General features: G+C 42.7%; 1 protein-coding gene across 1 annotated transcript in view; it reads left to right on the top strand.

The window, feature by feature from the left end:
* Positions 1-24,619, top strand: part of LOC308102213 (adhesion G protein-coupled receptor L3) — a gene marked incomplete at its 3' end in the record, with an annotated part of 320,985 nt that overhangs the window by 238,122 nt on the left and 58,244 nt on the right. The window contains exons 11-14 of the mRNA XM_080451813.1: positions 5,803-5,986; positions 14,406-14,528; positions 15,708-15,913; positions 20,712-20,888. Of these exons, the coding sequence (XP_080307939.1) occupies positions 5,803-5,986; positions 14,406-14,528; positions 15,708-15,913; positions 20,712-20,888 (690 nt within the window). The remainder of the gene's footprint in view (positions 1-5,802; positions 5,987-14,405; positions 14,529-15,707; positions 15,914-20,711; positions 20,889-24,619) is intronic.

The following is a 24,619-nucleotide window of genomic DNA, read 5'->3' as shown; positions in this document are numbered from 1 at the left end:
TACTCAAGTAACTTTTGAATTCCAGACTTTTACTTGTAACGGAGTACTTCTGCATTGCAGTATTGATACTTTTACTTAAGTAAAACATTTGAGTACTTTTTCCACCACTGCCCCTGCGGGACCCCGGTCAACTAAGTACAGGCTTTAAGTGGTTAAGGACCCCCCCCCCCCCCCATCCTAAAACGCTTTAGATACCGGGTTGTCAATAGCTCCAAGTGCACGGTATATAAGTATATAAGTACAGTATGTTAAAACACTTGAAAGGAGCGGAGGTGGGGTTGTCTCCAGCATATAGCAATCTATTTGTTCGAGGCTGTAAGCCCGGCTAATGGCAGGTTGGACAGGTCATAGAATGTGAATAACCTACAGTACATAGAACACAAACAAGAATGCAAATAGGTTCAGGAATCATTTATCTTCCTAAAAGATCTACGTATATATATTTCTACATACAGCATGTTCTGTTGCTAATGAAGCATTCAGTTTTATGAATATCGAGAAAGGACACTTCCCGTGTTCAAATTAATTTCCAAGTTAAAGTTTGTACCTGTATGTGATAGATACTAATGCACATACGGGGGGTCTGGGAACCCTCAGGGGTCCTTTAGGGGGGTTCCCAGCTAAACAATGAATAGTTAAGTATAGTTAACTAAATAATGGACCCTTTTTTATCTGTATCTGAAAGGGTCTGATCTGACCCTTATGGGCCCATTTGTTTCTATTTGTACACTCTGAGTTATGGGGGTCTTCTTTGGCCTAATGCATATACATCGGGTTGTCCTGTGTCCTGGGTAAAACTTATGAGAACCACTGCTATAGACCAGGCACCCATAAGGTGGGATATTCAACTGGGCCACGTGAGTCGTGTGCACTCGGAGGGCAAGTCCCATTGAAATGAATAGGCGACCATTTTCCTGTACTCTACACAGTGCCTCATCCAGTTATTTTAATACATCCAAGCTGGCTACACTGCCACACTCAAGACTTTACTATGCACACTGTATAGCATTGAGAGTAAATTGAAAATGCCTCAATCACATACAGTACATTTCTCCTCTGTATCCGGGCGCAGAGGGGTATTTTTTACTACCCAGTAAAACCTGGGCTGAGTGTTAATTTAACTGACAAGATCGCTCAGCTTGACTCTCTGCATAAGGCAGAGAGTGAAGCCTTGTCTTCTCTCAGTGACATGATAGTAGAATCCCCAATTGTTCACGCACGCAGCCTTTAATTAGGTTAATGTAGCCTATTTCAAATGCTATTTTTTCCCCCCACACATTACCATACTGGCTGTTCCGTCACAGTATTCAAAGTGGTTAGACAGCCAGATGTTTCCCGTTACTGTAAATGTATTAAAACATAAAATTTGAATTTCATGTCTGCCACAGTTAAAATCAATCTTCATTTTCCCCTCGTTTAAGTGGAGCAGAATATTGTACACATAGTCATATTCATAACATAATTATGGGCACATAGCCAATAAAGCAATTTAATGACTTAATATCAAAAACAAATAATTGGTTCCACATTCATTTGGTGTATCCCTGATCCCCTACCTAATCCATCCTCATGTATATTCCTCATTAGTTTAGTGATCCGTCAACCAGGTACTGAGAGTGCAGAAATGTACCACTACAGGTCCATTTTTACACTAAGAGTTTACAGTGTACCTGTATGTGCATTTGATGTTCTTTTCCTTTGTTCTGTTCAAGAGCCTCCCCATGTGAAACCATGCAGTCCCCTTTCCCTCCAAGAATCATTATTCCATTGTTTAAAACAGACCAACGGTAGAAAATATGGCAGCGCCTAGAGAAAAAGAGCTCCTTAATTGAGAGTGAATCGACCTCTGCCGCTAGCTTAATGTCAAAAGGTGCGATTGGAAATTGGCTGCAGATAATGAATAATTACATCATAGTTAGGACTGCTGCACATGCATGTGTCTCTGTCTGAATGAGTGCACGCGCGCGAATGCGTGTTTAAACCTTTAAGGCCAGGAAGGGAACGCATGTGTGTCATTTTAAGATTTCTTTGGCTATTCAAAAATAGCAGAGTGCCTCGCTATGAGCTTGTAGATCTGCTATTTTTCAAAAAGTGTGAACATTTTTGCAAATCTTTTATATACATTTTTAACTCAAAACTTTGCTTCTGGGGGTCCCTGGAACAAAATATTTGTAGATGGGAGGGGGTCTGCGGACAAATACATATTATTTTGGGGGTCCTTGACATGAAAAAAGTTTGAAAACCATTGATAATATAGCAACATAAGTAAAAAAAGAAGTTACAAACTTTCGCTTTAAAAAAGTAATATTCAAACTAAAGATTTGCACACATTTTCACGGATTTTCAAGAAAAATAGCAGATCTACAAGCTCATAGCGTGGCACTCTGTGCCGCGCTACGAGCTTGTATATCTGCTATTTTTATATAGCCAAATAAATCTTAAGATGACACAGATGCGTTCCCGGTCTTAAAGGGTTAAGCGAGTGCGAGTGTGTCGCTGTGCATACAGTGTTGGTGTGTCTGCGCGCGTGTGTGTTTGTGTGCGTGCATGCATGAGTCAGTGTATTGTGTATGGAAGTGTGCATGCACCTGTGCAGTTGTGGATCTGTTTGTGTATGCGTGTGTGGATTCATTCGCACGTTTGCATCCATGCGAGCGTCCACTCGCGCATGCATGCGCGAGGCTGAATTTGAGTGTGGCTGAATATGAGTGTGCAGGGTAGGTTTTTGCGCCAGGAAAAGCCAGCTGGTGCTATTTGATATTCTCTTCATTGCAGCTGGTGCCAGTGAGTTGAATGCAATCAGCCCCCCTTCTATTGTTTCAGCTCTTTTCACTATCAGATCGATTTGACGGTACAACATCACTTATCATGATACGGTAATTGCAGGGCCATTATGCTTGTGTGCAGTGACTACGGAACTCTTTAATACGCGTCTGATACTTTCATTTCCTGGTGCCGTTCTAGAATGCACTTTGAGACGTTTGAGCGGCTCAGACGAAGTGCATCTCCGTTGCCTCTGGTTTCGTTCCCCCTGCTGTTCTGGAGTCATCTCTGGAACTCCTATTCCCTTTCATAGTGCATTGATCAAGAAGGGAAACTAACCACAGGGTTCAAATGCTGATGTATTGCTGTATACCACATTAACCACTTAACCACTTAAAACCCCAGCATGCCTATTCTCGGAGGAACATTCACATTTCAGCTCACACAGCGCGTTGTGTTGCGACACGACAGCTTGTAGATCGGCTATTTTTTGCAAAGAGATTTGGTGTAGACGGGAAAAAAATGGAACAAGTACAGTTGTAACTCAGGTCCGTTATACTAAGAATAGAGACTTTGACTGGAGAAGCATCTGTGTCATCTTTTGATTTGAGCTAAAAAGCATTATTTTTACATTTTGGCTATTCAAAAATAGCAGATGTACAAGCTCATAGCGCGGCACCGACTGCCGCGCTATGAGCTTGTAGATCTGCTATGTTTGAGAAATCGTGAAAATGTGTGCAAATCTTTGAATATATATTTTTTTTCAAGCAAACATTTGTAACTCAAATCTTTGCTTCTGGGGGTCCCTGAAACAACATATTTTGAGATGGGGGTCCGTGGCCAATACATATAAAGTTTGGGGTCCTTGACATGAAAAAGTTTGAGAACCACTGACATAGTAACATAATTTTTTTTCAAAAAACAGTTGGGATTTCGAAGACATTTTGTAGAATCGGCCTCAGGTCTTAATGGGTTAAACCCTATATACTTTGTTGACCGGGGTCCCCCAGGGGTCTGTACCACTCCTCCTTATTTTCCCCTCTACACCAAATCTCTTCATCGAAAATAGCCGATCTACAGTACAAGCTCCGGGCTATTTTTGGGTCCTTATTCCATTCAGGGCTGCGAGTCTCACATTGGGAAGGATGGCGCTGCATGGAGACGAGGCCTGAAATTAGAACCTTCCAGGTTACGGTTGTACTTCAAACGGGAGTCCTCAATCATGGTTAATGTCAAACCTTGCGTTTGCAACATTTGATGCGACTGTCATCTCTATCCACAAACGGTCCATGTCTGTGGAACATTCTTGAGGGTCAATAGGTCAGGAGTGTGGAGCCTGTAGGGCACCACTTCAGTGCAAGTGGGACATTAATAGACCGAGAGAAGTACTTGCTGTGTCCATTTAGTTTTAAACTGGATACAACTATAATTGTGATTTAATATCGACTTGATTACTACATTACTAGTGAATGAATAAATGAGAGATTTAAATGGCTTGAAAGTTTTGGATGCATTGTTTACATGATCAGATACTACAGCATCGGAGCTGACTCAAAGATACTGCATATTACTGTATGTGCTCATCCCTGCTGTGGGCTACCACTTATTTCAATACACACAGTCATTTAACTGTTAAATTAAGTCTGCTTTACGGTCAGCTTCACCGTGTAGATCTTGCTATTTTTATTGCAGAATGTTCCCCCGAGAATAGGGATGCTGAGGGTCTTTGGATGGCTTGATTTTGTTTTGTTTTTAAGGGCGGGTGCATGATTGCAATGTTAGCTTCCATCTCGAGAAAGAGATGACTGACTGTGCGTATGCTGGCTTTTGAACACTAGGATATCAGAGGGTGAATATCAGAGGGCTGTGATCCATCAAATGTGGAATTAGTCTTTATCGTCACACCCCTGTGCTCCGTGGAGCATATAAATGTTAACATTATTACTGTGCGATGGAAGAAAAACCTCCGGGTCACGTGTTGAAGCAGCTAATGGGTTGGAATTGGTGGCTCATTTCATTTGTGGTATTCTTATACCGTTTTGCTGCTTGGAGCAGAACTCCAAGGGAAGGAATGGTTTTGCTTGACCAATTAGTATTCCGTTAATAAATCTTGCCATTGGCATTTTAAAATCGTTAATGGCTCTCAATTTGTCATCTTGTCTTGAGAAGTCTTCTCGTTTCTTCCCCCAGCTTATCGACTTCAACATTGTTGTGGGGAGATTAAAGAAGGCATAATGGTGGTTAAATGCTATTAATATGCAACAAAGCTTTCATCTGAACAGCCACCCAGAGCTGCGACGGAGAACAACAAAAACCATGTACAACCTTTGACTTGGGAGCCCGAATTTGATGACGTGGGGATATTTTGGTGCACTGGGATTGTCTGCGAGGAAGCACATTTATCATTCCAATTAAAGAATGTAGCCTGTAGTCTTGTAAGCGCTGCCTTTTTCATTTTCAGCTTCCTAACTATAATTCATGCTTACTTTAAATGATGTTGTTTTGTTTGTAATTACACCTCAAATGCAACCAAGCCATACTGTGCATCATGATCAAACATCATCGTCATCATCATCATCAAACATCATTGGTCTTACTACTGCAGAATGATAACTTCATATCTCCCCCCACCAAAAAAAAAAGTTATGTGCAAGAGACATGACTTGAAATGAAACACTGGTTTCCACAGGGATTTGAATGAAGGAACATGTAATTCGTGTAAAAATGGAAATTGCATTTTACCGGGTTATCATGCCACAGCAGTTCCTTTGACCATGCCAGCTTGTGTCCCCTGACTCAGTCCTAGAATAACCTTGCACACAGCAAAGGAATTAAAATGGACCCGGGGTCCGTTTTACACTCCCGAGTTAAATTAACGCTGGTGATTTTTCTGTGCACCACTGATCCACATGTTAAATTCTCATTCAGTCCCATCGGAATCACAATTAGTTTTTCACGGCTCACCACCCTTCACTCCTACTCTCACCCAGACAGTAATGGTCTCTTGTAACCCCCCCCCCCCCCCCCCTCCTCTCCCAGGCCATGGTGGAGACGGTCAATAATCTCCTCCAGCCTCAAGCCCAGTCGGCATGGAAGGAACTTAGCACGGGGGATCAACTGAGGGCAGCCACCATGCTGCTGGACACGGTGGAACAGGGCGCCTTCGTCCTCGCCGACAACCTGCTGAAGACGGACATCGTGCAGGAGAACGCCGAAAACATCCGTGAGTACAGGAGTGCTTCCAAGGGTATTTTTACAGTGTGTGTTGCCAGATTATGTGAGAGAAACGAGCAACCAGGTCTAGGAAAACCAGCCCAAAAGAAGCGACTAGGGGCCACATGAGCACTTTAACATATACATCAGCTATTTGAAAATAGCAGATCTACAAGCTCACAACGCGTCGCGATGCGAAGCGTTGTGAGCTTGTAGATCGGCTATTTTCGAATAAAATCTTGCGGGGAAATTATAATAAGCAGCAGATCTGGCAACCCTGTTTACGGTGTGTGTTGGGAACGAAGTCTGACATCTGTGTCTTTAACCCCGTAAAAACCTATATAAACTTAGTAAAGCGGACCTGAATTGCAACTGTACTTGGTACGCTCTTCTTTTCGGTCTACACCAAATCTCTTTGCCGAAAATAGCCGATCTACAAGCTCACAGCGACACGTTGTGACGCATTGTGAGCTTGTAGATTGGACATTTTTGACGAACGTTCCCCCCAGCATAGGGATACTAGGGGTTAAACGGGTGCTGGGGTTGCCTCAGGTTCTTGAAGCATGTGGTGACAAATGTGTGTTTCATTTGGGATTTGTCATTTTATTTTTTTATTACGTTTAGAAATAGGCTACTATTGCTACTAAATATTCAGTTTACTTCTGAAATAGTTGAAGAACAGAGCGGCAGCTTGATTAAATATGATAGATTCTTGTTTTAGCAATTATTTTAGTTTTTCATTTTCCTTGTCGGAAATGGCGATGACGTACAATATGCCAACGTGCAAAAAAACACGTTGAAGTGTGATTGCTTTTTATCGCGTGTGAAGGAGCCGGCGTGAACGGAATTGCAGTGCATTGATTCATGCTCAGGCTCCTTTACCGCACGTACAGTACGAGCTGGACAGATGGAGAGAGCTGTGTATTGTGACATTCACACTGAACTCGCTCTTAAAAAGACGTACCACTGGTCTCAGGGCTCACTCAACGTTAGATATTGTCGCAGTCGGGTGGAAACCTTGTATCTCCATACTTCGTTGTACAACAATGTCGCACAGAAGTAGCAAAAATTGCACATCTACGAGCTCACAACGCGTAGCATCTTAACGCGTTGTGAGCTTGTACTGTAGATCTGCAATTTCGAGAGGTTAAGTGTGTCAGTGGGTTTTTAAAAACTAGAGGTTCGGGCCACTACACGGCCCTCACATCTAGACTTTGGGCTGCTGCGTGGCCCTCACATCTAGACTTTGGGCTGCTGCGTGGCCCTCACACCTACATTACATCGCCAATCCGACCAATATGTCCGAGTCATAGTTTCGGCGGCTTTGTCAGAGTACCCGTTGTACCCGTCTGTCCCTTTTGTGCCCATTTATGGAGACCCCTGTATCCGTCTGTCTACCTGTGTCCCTTTTATGCCCATATGGACATCTCTGTATCTCCCAGTTCTTGTCCCCTTTATGCCCATATATGGAGATCCCTGATGTCATCAGTATATATATGCCCATATATTGACACGGCCAAATGCGCATATCGGTTGGATCGGCGCTTCTTGATATCTATATATGGACATATCGGTCGGATCAGGCCTCCCATTAGTCAATTTTCATATAGGATATTGAATCAATGAAAACTATTAACAAGAGCTTGTGACTAAATAATGGATCCATTGGAACACAGGCTCTTATTTTCCATTTTCTGAAAAGTAACAGTTTTGGACATACAAGGTGTCTGCCCCGACAGCGACGATATGTCATCTATAGTGAGCCCTCAATTGTCTCATCCATCTTTGGCCTTGTCTGCTGTATGGGGGGGGTTACAAAGTTCACCTTATAGCTATTGATCCACGGTGCTCCCGTATTGACAGCGTCGCTCTCGAGCCTCTGGTACAAGTGTGAAGGTCACCGGCTAAGCCGCCGTTATCCTTGCGGGAGGCCGTCTGTGGCGGTCATGGTTAACCCTTTAAGACCTGAGGCGATTCTTTAAAAAAATCTAAATCCTAACAGTTTTTGGAAAAAAATCGAAACATTTTTTTTTCACGATTTTTCAAAAATAGCAGATCTACAAGTTCATAGCGCGGCACTCGGTGCCGCGCTATGAGCTTGTATATCTGCTATTTTTGAATAGCCAAAGACATCTAAAGTGACACAGATGCGTTCCAGGTATTAATGGGTTAAGGGTGACCCCTCTGTCAGCGGTCACCTATAAGTTGACATAATTATGTTTTATATGCATGTCGTTTGTGGCCAACAGTCCTACGGATAAGGGATCGATGCCCATTGCTCACGTCTGTCGGGGGATAAGTGCATTCGTTGTCAGTTGAAAGCAGACCCTGGAACTGTTACACGTCTACCCCCCCTTCCCCCTGCAAGTCCCCGAGTGATCTTCTTTTTTTTTTGTTGCACAGAGCATCCATGTTTCATAGGTGTAATTCTGTGTGTGTGTGTCTTAATTGGTCCGCAGGGGTGAAGGGGAAGCAGTTTTTATGACACTTAATGCTTTTCATAACTGGTTACATCTGTTTGTTGAATTGTGCGGGTTTGGAGAAATCAGCACTTTTTACATTTCCAGCCATTTGCTGAGCACAGTTTTCAGTTGTTGAAAGCAAGCATTGAATAAAAGAATGGTGCAAACGGCAGAGGTTGGGGGGGAGGGGGGGGTGGTAATGTTGGGGGAGATGATAATGTGTGGATGTATCGCCCTCTTCTCTTAACGGTTGGGTTTTTTTTTTTTTTAAGGCTGCAGCTGCCATGGCAACCTAAAAATATAGGTCCTTTCTGACTCGAAAAAAACAAGACAGTGAGTGTAGGGAGTAGTAAGAGAATTAATAAAAACTGAATTTATTATATCTGGCACACAATTCATAGGGGTATTAAGGAGATTCTGAGCTTGTTGGGGGGGGGGGGTGGGGGGATGAAACGATCGTTGCGCAATTCAAGTGGGGATTTTTTTTCCTATGAAGAGGGCTAGTCTGGGTAATCATGTGATGGTGACATGTTTACTAGGCTCGTGCTTTGTCTCCTGCAGTCTCTGGTGTCATCCGTGGCAGTTAAATGAGGACCAGGAGACCATTAAAACATTGGTGACCACTGCGCCGGATAATGATTAATCTCTCACAGGGAATTCACTGCCAAAATGAAGGGCCTTTTTTTTTTGTTTTATTCTTTTTTGCCCGTGGATGCAGCTTGTGCTGTTTTATGTATGCTGCACTTAAGTGTGTCTCACTAAAAAGATACTTTAACCATTTCCAGTGTCATGTTGGGTGCATTTCGCTTCCTTTCCAAATGAAGGAAGATGTTCTTTTACCCATTATCTCTACGGTTTTTTTTATCCCAGCCTTTGTCCACACGAGTGAGCATCACTCTCTCCTTGCTAATCTTTCGGAAGAGATTTCTACCGATTAAGCGGGCTATTTAAACCCGGCTTTGAAGGTATAGCCTTTGGCTGCAACAACATAGATTCCCTGAAGCCAGTCTTAAGTCTCTTTTGCACAACCAAACGGGGTACAAAGAAAAATGACTGCCTCGAATCCAAAGGCAGGCCCAGAATCCTGAGAATTGTGTGCTATCTAGGGTATTGTCTTAGTTACGTCGAATGGGAATGCATCACCCTCCCCCGTCCGAAAGAGAAAAGAATGAAAGAAAGAAAAAATAATCCTTGTAGCTAAATCTTGTTAATATAAAGGGTTTCCTTTTGTTTAAAAACTGAAACTATGGAAAAGACTGCATGGATTCGGGGGTTGGGGGACGATTAAATGCGGCGTATTTTACCATTTTTCCACGACCGCTTTAGGCGAAAATGAGGCACTGCACCACTCAGTTCTGTGACGGATTGTGTAAAAGGTTATCATTGTGTTTCCACGGTGGACCTGGGATCAGGACGTCCCTGTGAAAAACTACACTGACATCAGTGTGGTTTTAGTCGTGGGACGACATTATGTTACGGCTACCCAGTTAACAGTACATAAAACGGAAAAGCTACTACAAAGCGGCAGACCAAAGCGGCAGACCATGCCAACTGTTGTTTTTTGTCTTTCTTTTTTTTTCTTTTCTTATACCTTTTCTGGAGGGAACATTTGGAGAGATTTGGTGTTGACGGAAAAAAGGCGGTCAGCGCAGTTCCAACTCGACTAGGGTTTAACTCTAAGACCGGGAACGCATCTGTGTGTCATTTTTAGATTTTATTGGCTATTCAAAAATAGCATATATACAAGCTCACCGCACGGCACTATGAGCTTGTAGATCTGCTATTTTTGAAAAATCATGAAAAGTTGTGCAAATATTAGTTTTTCCCCCTTTATTTTTGGCGGACATTTGTAACTCAAATCTTTGCTTCTGGGGGTTCCTGGAACTAAATATTGTACAAATGTTCGCTTTAAAAAACATATGATCCAAGATTTTGCCACACATTTTCACGATTTTTCAAAAATAGCAGATCTACAAGCTCATACAACTCGGTGCCGCGCTATGAGCTTGTATATCTGCTATTTTTGAATAGCCAAAGACATCTAAAGTGACACAGATGCGTTCTAGGTATCAATGGGTTAACCACTTGAACTCCAGCATACCTTTTCTGGAGGGAACATTTGTAGAGATTTGGTGTTGACGGAAAAAAGGCGGTCAGCGCAGTTCCAACTCGACTAGGGTTTAACTCTAAGACCGGGAACGCATCTGTGTGTCATTTTTAGATTTTTTTGGCTATTCAAAAATAGCATATATACAAGCTCACAGCACGGCCCTATGAGCTTGTAGATCTGCTATTTTTGAAAAATCATGAAAAGTTGTGCAAATATTAATTTTTTCCCCTTTTTTTTTGGCGGACATTTGTAACTCAAATCTTTGCTTCTGGGGGTTCCTGGAACTAAATATTGTACAAATGTTCGCTTTAAAAAACATATGATCCAAGATTTTGCCACACATTTTCACGATTTTTCAAAAATAGCAGATCTACAAGCTCATACAACTCGGTGCCGCGCTATGAGCTTGTAGATCTGCTATTTTTGAATAGCCAAAGAAATCTAAGTATTCCACACAGATGTGTTCCCGGTCTTAATGGGTTAAATGGTTAACCTTGGTATTTGGAATGGCAAAAGTAGCCCCAGGAAAGAGACCTGTGTGTGTGTGTGTGTGTGTGTGTGTGTGTGTGTGTGTGTGTGTGTGTGTGTGTGTGCATGTGACAACATCCATGAGACCTAGAAAGGGAGCAAAGAGAGATAAGATTAATCTCAACCCACATACACGTTCATCCAACTCTTCATCTAATTAAGAGTTTGGTCAAAAGATACTAGAATGAGGTCCAGGTCAACGTTCTAGCCGCTGCTAAACGGCTAAAAACAGTAAACACATTTCTGCCGCGTTGTCGCAAATTGTGGATAATGTTCGTAATCGGAGCAGCCTTTTAGTGTTGACAGAGTGCTTCCCCACAGCAGGGTCTAAAACCAGTAATTGAATACCTACGTCATTAAGCCCAGTGGTGGACAAAGTACTCAACGCCAGTACATTAAGTATACTGTAGGTACTCCTGGTCAAATATTACTCCAGTACTCAAGTGAAAGTTGCTCAGTCGAATTTGTTAAAGTACTGGAGTACTTGCTTTTAAAAATGCTCAAGTATTCAAAAGCACATGCTTTTGAAAATACTTAAGTACAAATTACAAAGCAAAGCTTTGTTTTAATTGCAATGCATTGCTGTATTGACATTTAAACATGTCCCCCCAATTTTCTGTGCTTATAATGTACTTTTCCCCCTTCCTAGACATTTTGTGGAGTCAAAAGTACAGTATTTGTTTTTGAAATTTGTAAAATACAAATAGTCGAGTAAAGTACTGATTCTCAATAAAAGAATGTAAGTACAGTACTCAAGTAAATGTACTTAGTTACTACTGTCCACCACTAATTAAGCCCTCTCAACGGATCGGTTTGGCCACGGTGAGCACGGTTAGGCAACCATGCTGACTGGCCATGGTTTAGATTCTAGAACTTTCTGTGCCAAACAGAACCAAACCGCTTGCAAACGCAAATGGCACGGTTATATTAACCGCTCACAGAGCCATTCTATGGTGGAGTGGGGAATCCCTTTAAGTAGCTTTTTTTGGGGCACTTTGATATCAAAGTAAAATACATAGTAGTCCACTGACTGAACAAATGAGGTATCCACTAGTCAAGTGTAATGTAAGGATAAAGTTGATGGTCACCGAACTCGCCACTATGCTGTTCATCACCTTACATAGTAAAATCCTCAATGTTCAATTATCTCTGTTGATTTGACTGTGCGTGTGCTTACAGTATAAAGCCTCATTCTGAGGTCAGATCGTTAAATGAACACTCAGGATCTTACCGTGTATTTCTTGTTGTGCCTTCTTGTGTTTCCACTCTTCTTTTTCTGACCTGCAGTGGATTGCCTTCAAACTGCACTGCGAATTACTTAATCTCAGCGGTTTAGAAATCAATGTGACATTTACTGTAGGAATACCCAGTCGTCAATCACATGGGTCACCTCACCGCTACTTGAGTTTGAAGCGCGCTTGACTGTTTTTTTTTATGAAGCTCAGTCGTATCAAGCCGTTATCTGTGATGGAACGAGTGAATTTTTTAAAGGCTCGCCTCCTATCAGCAGCTCATTTTCTCCCATGCCGCATGACGCCGGAGTCTTTGAACCATAAATTAGGTGCTCAGCTTCAGACACAACAGCTGTTATAAGCTGCGGCAGCGGCCTGCTCATTCATCTCTATCTCCTCCACGTATCTCTCGCTCTTTCCCTCCAGAAAAGAGATCCTTGAAATGAAAGGCCTCTTTCTTCAGAGTGCAAAGAAAAGCATCTGCTTTTACAGTCGTCGTCGACTGGGAGGCTGAAAAAGTGTGGTGGCGGATGAGCCTGACGTTTGGGAAGGCTAACATTTGACCACCGACTATTATACAGCGCCAGGATTATTTGTTCGAATCAGCTGCATGCGCATAGGAAGCTGTGTCTGTCTGCCCGTCTGTCTGTCTGCCCGTCTGTCTGTCTGCCCGTCTGTCTGTCTGTCTGTCTGTCTGTCTGTCTGTCTGTCTGTCTGTCTGTCTGTCTGTCTGTCTGTCTGTCTGTCTGTCTGTCTGTCTGTCTGTCTGTCTGCCCGTCTGTCTGCCCGTCTGTCTGTCTGTCTGCCCGTCTGTCTGTCTGTCTGTCTGTCTGTCTGTCTGCCCGTCTGTCTGTCTGTCTGTCTGTCTGTCTGTCTGTCTGTCTGTCTGTCTGTCTGCCCGTCTGTCTGCCCGTCTGTCTGTCTGTCTGCCCGTCTGTCTGTCTGTCTGTCTTCCCTCGTTTACCTTCGGGCTGTGTGGATTGGGACTCAGGGAACGGAAATATTTCTATTTACAACCTCGCTCTTCGTCCGTCTGTCTGTCTATCCATCTATTCCGTCAGTGTTGTTGTTTTTAATAACGTGGCCGGTGGCCGCGCACACCTGGTACACACAACACCACACTGATCTGCTTTCTTTTCCTCCCAGCTAGCGTTGTACCTCCCACTCCCGGGTCATCACTCCTCGCTGTAGGCATGCAGGTAGCAGGTGATTCGGGGTAGAAAGAGCGTGGAACTTACCGCGCGTGTACTATGCGTTCGGAAAGCTCCAATGTCAATCATGCCAGCTACACCAGATGCAGACCCCGCAAATGCATGTTGTTATATTGTAATTATTGTGGTGGCTGCAGCGACAATGACACGCCAATGACACAGACATAATCTATATCTATAATCTAAAATATGCACCGTAGCCAGCAGTACATTTGGGGAGGCTAGCCTCCATTACCCGCCGCCCCGCCAACGGCTCTCTGTCTCTCTCCATGCCTCTGTGTGCGTGCGTGCGTGTGTGTCTCTGTATCTCTGTCTCCCTCTCCTTCTCTCCACCCCACCTGAATTCTTCCCCCATGCTCAATGCTCAATAAAAGATTCATATAGCAACACTGCTGACCCCCACGATCGCAGATCAGAGAGAATCAAGAAGGGATCTACTCGTTTAGCACACCCAGGGACTGTGCTGATTAATGGAATCAATTACAGCTGTAGAAAGGCTTTTTAGAATCAGAGAGGAGGTCTACCTACTGTACAGTATCTATGATGTTTACAAGCTTGTTCTGTAAAGCAGAGAGAGGTGAAGTGTGAGGCCTGGATGGCCACTTCAAGTCATATTCTGTAGGATTTATTCATTTATTTCAATTTTTTCACTGGCACTTTTTTCATAATAACCATTCCACATAAATGTATGGTTTGACCACTTCTCCAAAGCCGTGAGTGTCTGCCTCCTACTTTACCGCCAGATATTCAAATGTAGTGCTTGCACATGAAATGATGCTTGCACAGGCTTATGTCAGATAACTAACTGCAGCAGCACACTTACACATTTAATTGACTGCCGTCCCAAATATTGTCTTTCTCGCTGTGTGTGTGTGTGTGCGTGCAGAGCTGGAGGTCGCCAGGATGAGCACAGATGGAACTCTGCCTGACCTGAGGTTTCCACAAACGGGCGGCCAGGGCAACTCCATCCTCCTCTCTGCCAACACCTTGAAACAGCATGGAAGGAACGGTGAGTAGCCACATCCTGAAAGCGGCCCTGACGGAAACGCTCTTGTTATTACTGCACTCTCAGAGCACAGCGTGACATTCAGTTGCAGAGAAGTGGACAAATTATAGCTTCAAAGTGGTATTTCTTTGTTAAAATAAGTGTTAAATGGCTTTATATTCTGATAGTAATCGTTGCTATTGAGTGTTTGTTCAGTAACAGGGGTCTTCCTGTCTCTCCAGCTCTTTAGTAAACAGAACATGATTTTTTCAGGTCAGGATACACATTTCATCCAATCAGGAGAGAGAACTCAGACAGGATACAGGATAAAGGACACAAGGGAAATGGGAAGTAATGATACAAATAAATGAGCGGACACATTTTAAACTGTAACACTATAAAATTGAAGCTGACAAATGGGTAGCTGGAGAGATGGGGAGACCCCTGTTACTGAACAAACACCTTATACTGTAGCAACGATTACTATCAGAATATAAAGCTTTAACCTTCTTACCAAAACATATCACTTAACCTATCTTTAACATGAATCTTGAGTAGCTAGACGATCTGAAACTGTGCAGTACGCCTGGTGACATCTGAATTAAATGAATGGCGGTGGGTGATCTCTAGTTCTCTCCGCCGTTCAAGTGCATACGTTGAATTGAGATTTCACCATTTGTATCAGTAGATTTCTGATTGTCTGAGACCACCTCTCCACTGGATGACTAAGACTGTGCCCAGCTGGAGCCCAAGCAGATCATTATATAGCAGCCAGGGCTGGCTGGCTGATTTTCCCATCGTCATCTCCAACTGTAGTGTACAAATTATTGTATTTTCATCTGAGAGAGTGATCTCAGGCACGGCGGGAGGGGTCTCTCTTTCACGTCTGTGCTTGAAAAAGTGAGAGATGCGAGAGAAAGCAAGCGCAAGCGGCGGAAAAGAGAGTGAGGAGAATAAGAAAACGTCTGCCTTTGTCAGAGAGAGCGTCAGAACGGGAGTGATAACAGCACTTCACCGATGCCGAATCACATCGAGGGTTCTCATTAAAATGATGAAACCTTTGTGACGCATCAGAGGCAGCCGATGCTGTAAGAATAAACCTGCCTCGCCGTTGTCAGGTGTTTTTTTTTTCCTCCCCTGTGTGTGTGTGTTCAGGCTGCAAACATCCAATCGTTTTGTCCCTCCTTTTGTCCTCCCTCACAGGAGAGATCCGGATTGCATTCGTGATGTACAAACACATCGGCGCATACCTGTCAACGGAGAACGCCAGCATGAAGCTGGGCAGCGAGGCCTTGGCCACCAACTACTCCGTCATTGTCAACTCTCCGGTCGTCACAGCCGCCATCAACAAGGATTCTAACAAAGTCTACTTATCGGACCCAGTCATCTTCACCATCAGGCATCTGCAGGTATACACACACACACAGACAACCCAAAGTCAAAAAGAAAAAGTGTTTTTTGTCACAGACAAACACACACACGTACTCTGCCCACCACAGGCAGGCAGACAGACAGGAATGTGTGCACAAAACAAAACCCCTGCGCACCGAATTTCTTGAAATAACTCCAAAGCCCTGCTCAGCTTTCAGAAAATTGCCTTTATACGTTTCTCTGCCGCTTAAGCGCACCTTAAATCCACGAAACACAAGACCCGAAGCAGAGAAAGGCAGCTTATAATGTTTAGAAGTGTAGTTGAAAGAACAGATGCCAGTGGAAAATAAATATCTCAATAGTGGGGGGGTTCATAGTTGCTCTCTTTGTTGATTGTTTTCAGCAAATAAAGAAGAGCCTAGACGGCAGAACAAATATTGGTCGTATACTGTATTGATCCTCCCTAGGGGTCGCGGGGAGGCAGTGTTGAGCTGCTATAGCAGCGCCCACACCCCCACCCCACTGGTCAACCATTATGTTAAAGGAATACTTCACCCAAATTATAAAAAAAAAAATGATATAAATTACTCACTTGGTCAACCATTATATTAAAGGAATACTTCACCCAAATTATACAAAAAATGTATATCAATTACTCACCCCATAGCCTTGAATTTTTTATTTCTTTTTAGTTTTTGTCGCATTCTTGAGCAAATAATCCACTATAGGCGGTGGCAGGAGACCAATGCAAAACTATATAAAAGAATACCACTCTCATACTGATTCAGGTTCAAAGAAAATGTTTTACATTTAGTACTGCTCTTGTTAACACATTACCTGCCTTGATATTAAACATCGTTTTCTATCCCCTTGCCAGCGTAATTACCTTAAATAGGCGATTGTTGAAACGCAGTGGAAGCCACGTTGTGTACAACGTCTCCGTGGGTAGGAGGAGGGATCCGTGTATCCACTGGGACAATAACATTCCAACCGCGAGCAGCCATTTTGGGGCTATGGCCCGTTGAAAACGGGTGGTTTTCAATGCAAAAAAAAGAAACTGAGTTAGGAGTGTTTTTCTAATAATCCCATAGTTAGGGTGGATGGATGTCTGTTTTTTTGTAATGACGTCACATCCGACTACTGAGTGACGATAGATCATTCCAAAGCTGTGTTAGGGTGCCCCTTGTGGAATAAAAAATAAATAAATTGATAATAGAACGCAGATCTGCATTCTCAAATGGATTTTTGGCTCAGGAATGTGACAAAAACTCTCCATGTATTCAACGCTTCATGTGGTGAGTAAGTAATCGATAGAAAATACGTCATTTTTAGGGGGGGGGTGAAGTATTCCTTTAACCTCACCCGACACCTTTAGAGAGGGGCGGCCATAGCTGCCATAGCTGAGTGGTTAGTGAATAGTGGTTAGTGCGGCCATAGCTGAGTGGTTAGTGAGCCCGCCTAGGGAGCCAGTGGCCCTGGTTGCCCCAGGTACGATTCCAGGCCAGGCCAGCAAATGTGTCGATGAAATGAAATTTGTCCCTGAGCAAGACTCTTAACCCCTAATTGCTCACAGGCCCTCATTGGAAATAATACTGCAAGGACTTTCATGAACGGACCTGTTAAAGATGGGGTGCCATGATATTTTTCAACCCTAAAACCTGATCATAAGGTATTATTATTATGTAAGGATTTTTTTCAACAAAAAAAAAGTGTACAGAAATTGTTAAAATTATGTTTTATGTGGACACGCCTCCAGTTCATTAAGTATACCTGGTTCTCACCTTAGCACCTCCTCCACCACCTTAGCACCACCCACCTGTCCTAGTCCCTCCTCCTCCTCATGCCCACACCTGTTGTGTTATGATAATGAGGGGGAGGGTATGGCTTTGTGATGTCACTAAAGCGCTGTTTCTCTATTGGCGCGTTTGACCCTCAAGGTTTCAGCCTCCAGGAAGAAACTCCAAATAGTCAGAGAAGACATAAAACACCATAAAAACACCACCGGGGGGCTTTATGAAGTTCTATCAACCTCATAGACACATGAAAAACAGAAAAAGTGCAAAAACATGGCACCAGCTCTTTAAAGGAATTATCCTTATCCTAGAAGCATGGCCATTTTGTCTATAAAGGACGCCGGCAGCGATGGTGAAGAAGGTCGAACATCTATTAGAGGATCTCAGCAGGACTGGGAGGGTAGCTCAAAGGGAAACAACGGTTGCATTAAAATGCGAAATTAAGAAATAACAAAAGAAAAGAGAAAGAGAGGAAATGGGGAAACGAGACTGACAGGTAAAAGTTTGGTTTGGCCTTTTTTTAATTAAAAAAATATCAGGAGGATGTGGAGATAGTTATTTCTTGTACCTGCGTTAAGTATAATTTGTTGATTTGGACAGGCGGTTCAGCAGTTTTATTGTCAGTCTAATGTTGGGGGCTCTGCAGTTTTCATAGCGTTTACGTGCCCAGATGGACTAATCTAAATAAAGCAGCTGCCTTTTTGAAAGAGTGAAACGCATTCTAGGGCTCCTTACATGTGCAAGAGCGTATTTAGGAGAGGAGTAAAGGACCGAAGAATTATATTTCCAGGATGCCAGTGGGCCATAAACATAGAAACATCCTCAATACAGTTTTTGTGCCGGGCGCAGTTGACCCTTGTTACATGGAGTACTGCAGAAGTGCTGAGTGCATGCATACATGCCACTTTAGATTGGGAGTGAATAGGAGATATTATCCTACTGGGCCAGGAGCATCCAGTGCACTTTGGCAATAGAGTTCGCCCTTCAAAAGGAACATGAAATATGTGGAATCGACTGTACTGGAGGTTGGGTTATTATTTCCACTTGCTCCTCACAAATTAGCCCCCCTCCTCTCCAGACGCAGCGTTTTGGATCACTGGTCTTTTGGGATAGTGTCTGTCCTCTAGTTATTGTTTCGCTTCCTTGCTTCGGCACTTAATGGGACTAATTAAAGTCATTAATGGGACAGAGGGTCATCTCGCCTCTGCATGCTGAGGAGGAATACTGGAGGAACTTGCTATAGTTCGCCGTGTGAAGGGTAAACTCAATCGGCGGCAAATTTCCATTCACAGAGGATAAACCTTTGACTAATTACCCCCGCCGTTAATTGTGATACTCCAGAAAACCAGCAGTCCCCGCAGTTTAATATACTGAGACCGCAGGTGCCTCTAACCTTGGAAGCTGGGAGACAGTGTGTGGCTCAGGGATTTTTTGTCAATTTGATGCTTTATTTCAGATAGACACGATAGGCGAACAGAGAGCAGTGGTGGAAAAAGTACTCAAATGTTTTACTTAAAGTAAAAGTATCAATACTGCAATGTAGAAGTACTCTGTTACAAGTAAAAGTCTGGAATTCTAAACTTACTTGTGTAAAAGTACAAAAGTATTGGTATCAAAATGCACTTGAAGTATCAAAAGTAAAAGTACTAAAATGTTTGAAAATAGCCGATCTACAAGCTCACAACGCGTCGCGATGCGAGTGAGCTTGTAGATCGGCTATTTTCAAATAGCCTAGTTATAAAATAGGGCTAAAGTGGTTAATGTATGTTTTATAATATAAATATTTTGTATTTGCAAAGTAACTCAAGTTTTCAAATAATTGTAGTGGGTTAGAAGTACAATATTTGCCTCTGAGATGTAGTGGAACAGAAGTAAAAGTATAGACAATTGCTAATACTCTAGTAAAGTAAAAAATACCCCCAAATTGTACTTAAGTACAGTACTTGAGTACATGTACTTAGTTACTTTACACCACTGACAGAGAGACAGGAAGGGCATGAGAGAGAGAGGTATAACATGCAGTAAAGTGCCTCAGGTTGGATTCGAGAGGACTCTTAGCCGCCTTTATTATGGATATGGTATCAGCTCTTGCTCAGTGAGACACCAGGGTGCTCCGAGATGAGAGGGTTTTCATCAGCGGCCTTCTTCTTATTAGTTACAGTACCTGCCTTTTGAGTGACTGTTATCAAATGGACGAGATAGCGGGAAGGTTGTTTGACGGTTGCATCCTCACACAGAGGAAATGAAAGAGAACGGGGAGAAAAAAAGAATTGTACGGCCATGATTCTGTTTAATGCCGTACGAAAAGTCAGCCTCCCTTCGCATGCGCTCGTGCACGCACACACACACACACACACAAACACACACACACACACTCTTAGTATTAACCCATTAAGACCTGAGGTTCCGATTCTACACAATGTCTTCTAAATCCAAAAAAAAAACTACTATGTCAGTGGTTCTCAAACTTTTTCATGTCAAGGAACAAAAATGTATATTTGCCCACGGACCCCCATCTCAAAATATGTTGTTCCAGGGACCCCCAGAACCAAAGATTTGAGTGACAAATGTTCGCTTTAAAAGAATATATATTCAAAGATTTGCACACATTTTCACTATTTTTCAAAAATTGCAGATCTACAAGCTCATGGCACTCGGTGCCGCGCTCTGAGCTTGTAGATCTGCTATTTTTGAATAGCCAAAGTGTAAAATAATGCTTTTTCAGCTCAAATCAGAAAGTGACACAGGCGTTTCTCCCGGTCTTAATGGGTTAATGTTGCAATGTAAAGAATAAGCCTCTACTATAAAGACTTTCTCTGTAAACAGGAAAGCGAAATCAGACAGTTTTGAAGCTGCACGATTAACTGGAATTAACTTCATCCGCCTCCATTTAACCCCGGCTGGGTTCAGACTCAACAACAACTGCAACATGAGTCAACCTGCAATCAATGCTTCTTTTTTTCCCCTCTCCAATTAACGTCATTGTGTATGATTTTTGCGCCACGCTAATCATTGCAATATCGTTCACCTTCTTTTTATACAGCAATCCGAGGAAAACTTCAACCCCAACTGTTCGTTCTGGAGTTACTCGAAGCGGAGCATGACAGGGTTCTGGTCCACCCAGGACTGCCGCCTGCTCGGCACCAACCGGACGCACACCACGTGCTCGTGCACCCATCTGACCAACTTCGCCGTCCTCATGGCCCACGTGGACGTCAAGGTAAGATCTGCGCGGCCTTCAAGTCACATGGTGTGTTGAAGGCGAGGTGTTAATCATACTGTATGCAGTCACACAATTTGAAGGACACGAAGCTGTAAGCAAAACACCATGACTGGCATCATTCATTTTTGTTTCCCCTTTTTTTTTTGCCGATGAGTTCCCAGATTGGTCTAGGGCAGGGGTGGGCAACTTTGATGGTAGAGAGGGCCACTATATTTCCACACTCACTCCAGAGGGCCACATTGCATATATACTGTCGCGCAGTATTTTACCTTTTTTCATGAATTAATGCCGTACTTCGCCATTCTTTGTCACACAAAAGTAGCAAAAATTGCCGATTTACAAGTTCAAAACGCGTCGCAGCGTGACGCGTTTTGAGCTTGTAGATCTGCTATTTTTTGCTATTTTTGAATTGGAATCCTGATTTATATTTTTGCTACTTTTGAATTGGAATCCCGAGAAGTAACATTTCTATTTAATTTCAAATGCATGTAGTTATACTTATGTTAACTTTATTTACTTAAAGGAGAGATCCGGACATTTTAAGTGTTATCTTTGATGTGTCGCTTATCACTCACCATCCTTGAAAGGGACGTTGAGTTATTTCAGAGAGTCCCGTGTCGTCATTTTTTCGACCCCCTCCGTTGGCATAATGGGAGCGCGTGCCTAAGTGAAATTCGTCTATTATAACCGATGCAAAGTTATTTTTTTCTCTACTACTGCTCATTGTAGAGTCTCAAACATGCACTGAAAGTTCCTGAGAGGCTAACGCTAATGCCGAACGAGCTAACGCTGGTTGCTTGTTTCTCTCCCAGAACCTGGCAACTCGGTGTTGCCAGGGAGAGAAATAAGCAAACAGCGTTAGCTCGTTCGGCATTAGCGTTAGCTTCTCAGGAACTTTCAGTGCATATTTGAGTATCATGAGACTCTACAATGAGTAGTAGTAGAGAAAAAAATAACTTTGCATCGGTTATAATAGACGAATTTCACTTAGGCACGCGCTCCCATTATGCCAACGGAGGGGGTCGAAGAAATGACGACACGGGACTCTCTGAAATAACTCAACGTCCCTTTCAAGGATGGTGAGTGATAAGCGACACATCAAAGATAACACTTAAAATGTCCGGATCTCTCCTTTAAATACAAATACATTTGACATAAAAAAAGAGAATAGAATATTAATACTAATCATTAAGCTACTAATATAGACTGAAGTAATTAATGCGGGTCATGTTTGCGTGTTTGGAATTGTAACAGCTGAAATCAATAATATATCAGTATTCCAATATTAACCTGCGTAATGGGACAATAACACATACCCAGATAAAGGAATGGCAAAATAAGTTGATTGGTGTTAAATTACAACTGTGATAGTGCACAGGTAACTGGTGCCAAATATGTACAATATTTGCAAAGCCCTGAATCGGACACACGCACTGTGTTGAGGGGAGATACGAGTCGACAACCCAGCACAAGTGCACACATAAATGCATGACACACTACAGTATGTTTTGATCTCCCATGCTTTTTAGTTAAGTGCCGCAAATTGTCCAATTTGTTTACTGAACTCCAGACAGCACTTACAGTATGCTTACTAATGTCAAAATGTCCAAGTGCAAAAGGCTCACTCAGACAGTGGTTTCAGATGATTACATTATCTGTGTTAAAGTATGTACATAGACTACTTCACTCAATGGTGAAGTAGTCAGCGTGTGAAGTGGTTAACCCATTAAGACCTGAGGCCCATTCTACAAAATATCTTCTAAATCCCAACAGTTTTCTGAAAAAAACGTATGTTTCTATATCAGTGGTGCTCAAACTTTTTCATGTCAAGGACCCCCAAAATGATATGTATTTGGCCGCCGACCCCCGTCTCAAAATATTTGGTTCCAGAGACCCCCAGAAGCAAAGAATAGAGTTAAAAATGTTCGCTTTAAACAATATTTATTCAAAGATTTGCACACATTTTTCACGTTTTTTCAAAAATAGCAGATCTACAAGCTCGTAGCGCGGCACTCGGTGCCGCGCTATGAGCTTGTATATCTGCTATTTTTGAATAGCCAAAGTGTAAAGTAATGCTTTTTTAGCTCAAATGAAAAGGTGACACAGATGCGTTCCAGGTCTTCATGGGTTAAAACAGCATGGTCCTTTGCAGTGTGTGGGAGGCAATCTGAGAGGCAAAATTATTAATGGTGACTAATACTCCTGGTACACCAGACTTTGGCACTCGGGTACTTGCTATTTCTCCTGCATTGCATCCGCTATGTCCTTAGCGTTTTGTCTAAACGACGAAATCTGGAGTTTTAACATGAGGTTATGGTCAAATCTTTACACTTTCAGGCACAGTCTACTTTTCAGAATGAATGTTTTGCAATGTCATGTTGACTGCACTTTGTCAGACGTCTTGTGTCTGCTCCTTGTTCAAGACTGGTTAATTACCACCACAGTTTTTGCGGAATTCAGTCTATTCAGACCTTTTTTGAAAGCCATTGTATCACAAAAAGCCGCTGAGATCCATTCGCGTTTAGACGTATTCCATCTCCATTGCTTGTTTGCTTTGACTAGTACTGTTCTCCAGCTGCCTCCCAGAGTCCTAGCTAGGAAGGTTGCAGCACACAAGACATAGGCTATGTATTGCTTTTTTTCCTCTCTTTTTATTTCAAACATAGTTGACTAATTAACCTATGAGTGGTCAAGCACTCACTTCATGTTTCCAAATCACTCAAAGTCTGTGCTCTCAAACACCCACTATGCGTGCCAGACAAGCAATTTCATACAGTCCCCCACATGATATATATATTATTGTATGTTATACAATAGTGATTCTTTTTCATTTCAAGGACCCCCAGTTTCATATGCATTAGGTCACGGACCCCCATTTGATATGATTTTTGAATCTCTGGCACCCCCATCTACACTGTAAAATCCTCAGTGTTCATTTCACTGCGAGAGTGTACAAATGGAACCAAATGGACCAGTTTTTTTGCTACTGCAGATTGGTGTACGCAAACCGTTGCACCATCTGTCGTACAATTTCCCCCGCAGCTTCCTCGTGTCCCGACTGCTGCACCCCATAACTATCATAGCCCTGGGCCCTGGTGGAGATCTGCGCTCCAAGGAGCGCACCTTTCTAGTTTATTATCTTTGTATTACACCAATAAAAAAATTAAATATATATAATAATAGTCATTGCAAACACCCAGTTATAGTCTGTCTTCCATTTGGCTAGAGACAAACACAAAGAGTTGTTAAAGGTCTAATATAACTAATTGGCTTAACAACCTTTAAAAGTGCAAAGCGTGGCTGGACCTCTTCGTCCCTAGCTACACCGTTATGTAACAACCAACAATTTCAACCGGGCAAAATTGATGGAAGATTCTCCTCTATTTGGGAGCAGGGGGACAACAGGAGGGGATGTTTTAAAAATAAAAATAAACTCGCAAGGAAGCACTGACCAACCTGAGATTGCTGGTAGATGTATTTAAGCGAGGTAATATATACTCATTTGTATTTATGTGTTGTGTCACTGTGGAATAAAATGTATTCATAAAAAAAAAGAAGTGCAAAGCGTCCGTTAAGACAGCCGGGTGTCCGACTGCAAGCATTAAGTGACAAAAGCCATGAATGTTGTAAATAGTTAAGGTTGAGAATAACATTTTGAAGAGAGAGAGCCATCAGCAGCCCCCAAGGATGTTGACTTAGAGACACCCTTCAAAGTTGTCATGATCTGT

The sequence above is a fragment of the Gymnoscopelus braueri genome (assembly GCF_963280865.1).
Source record: "Gymnoscopelus braueri genome assembly, chromosome: 15".
Classification (NCBI taxonomy): Eukaryota; Metazoa; Chordata; class Actinopteri; order Myctophiformes; family Myctophidae; genus Gymnoscopelus; species Gymnoscopelus braueri.
Note: the sequence above shows the minus strand (reverse complement) of the source record. Positions and strands in the feature narration are given on the sequence as shown.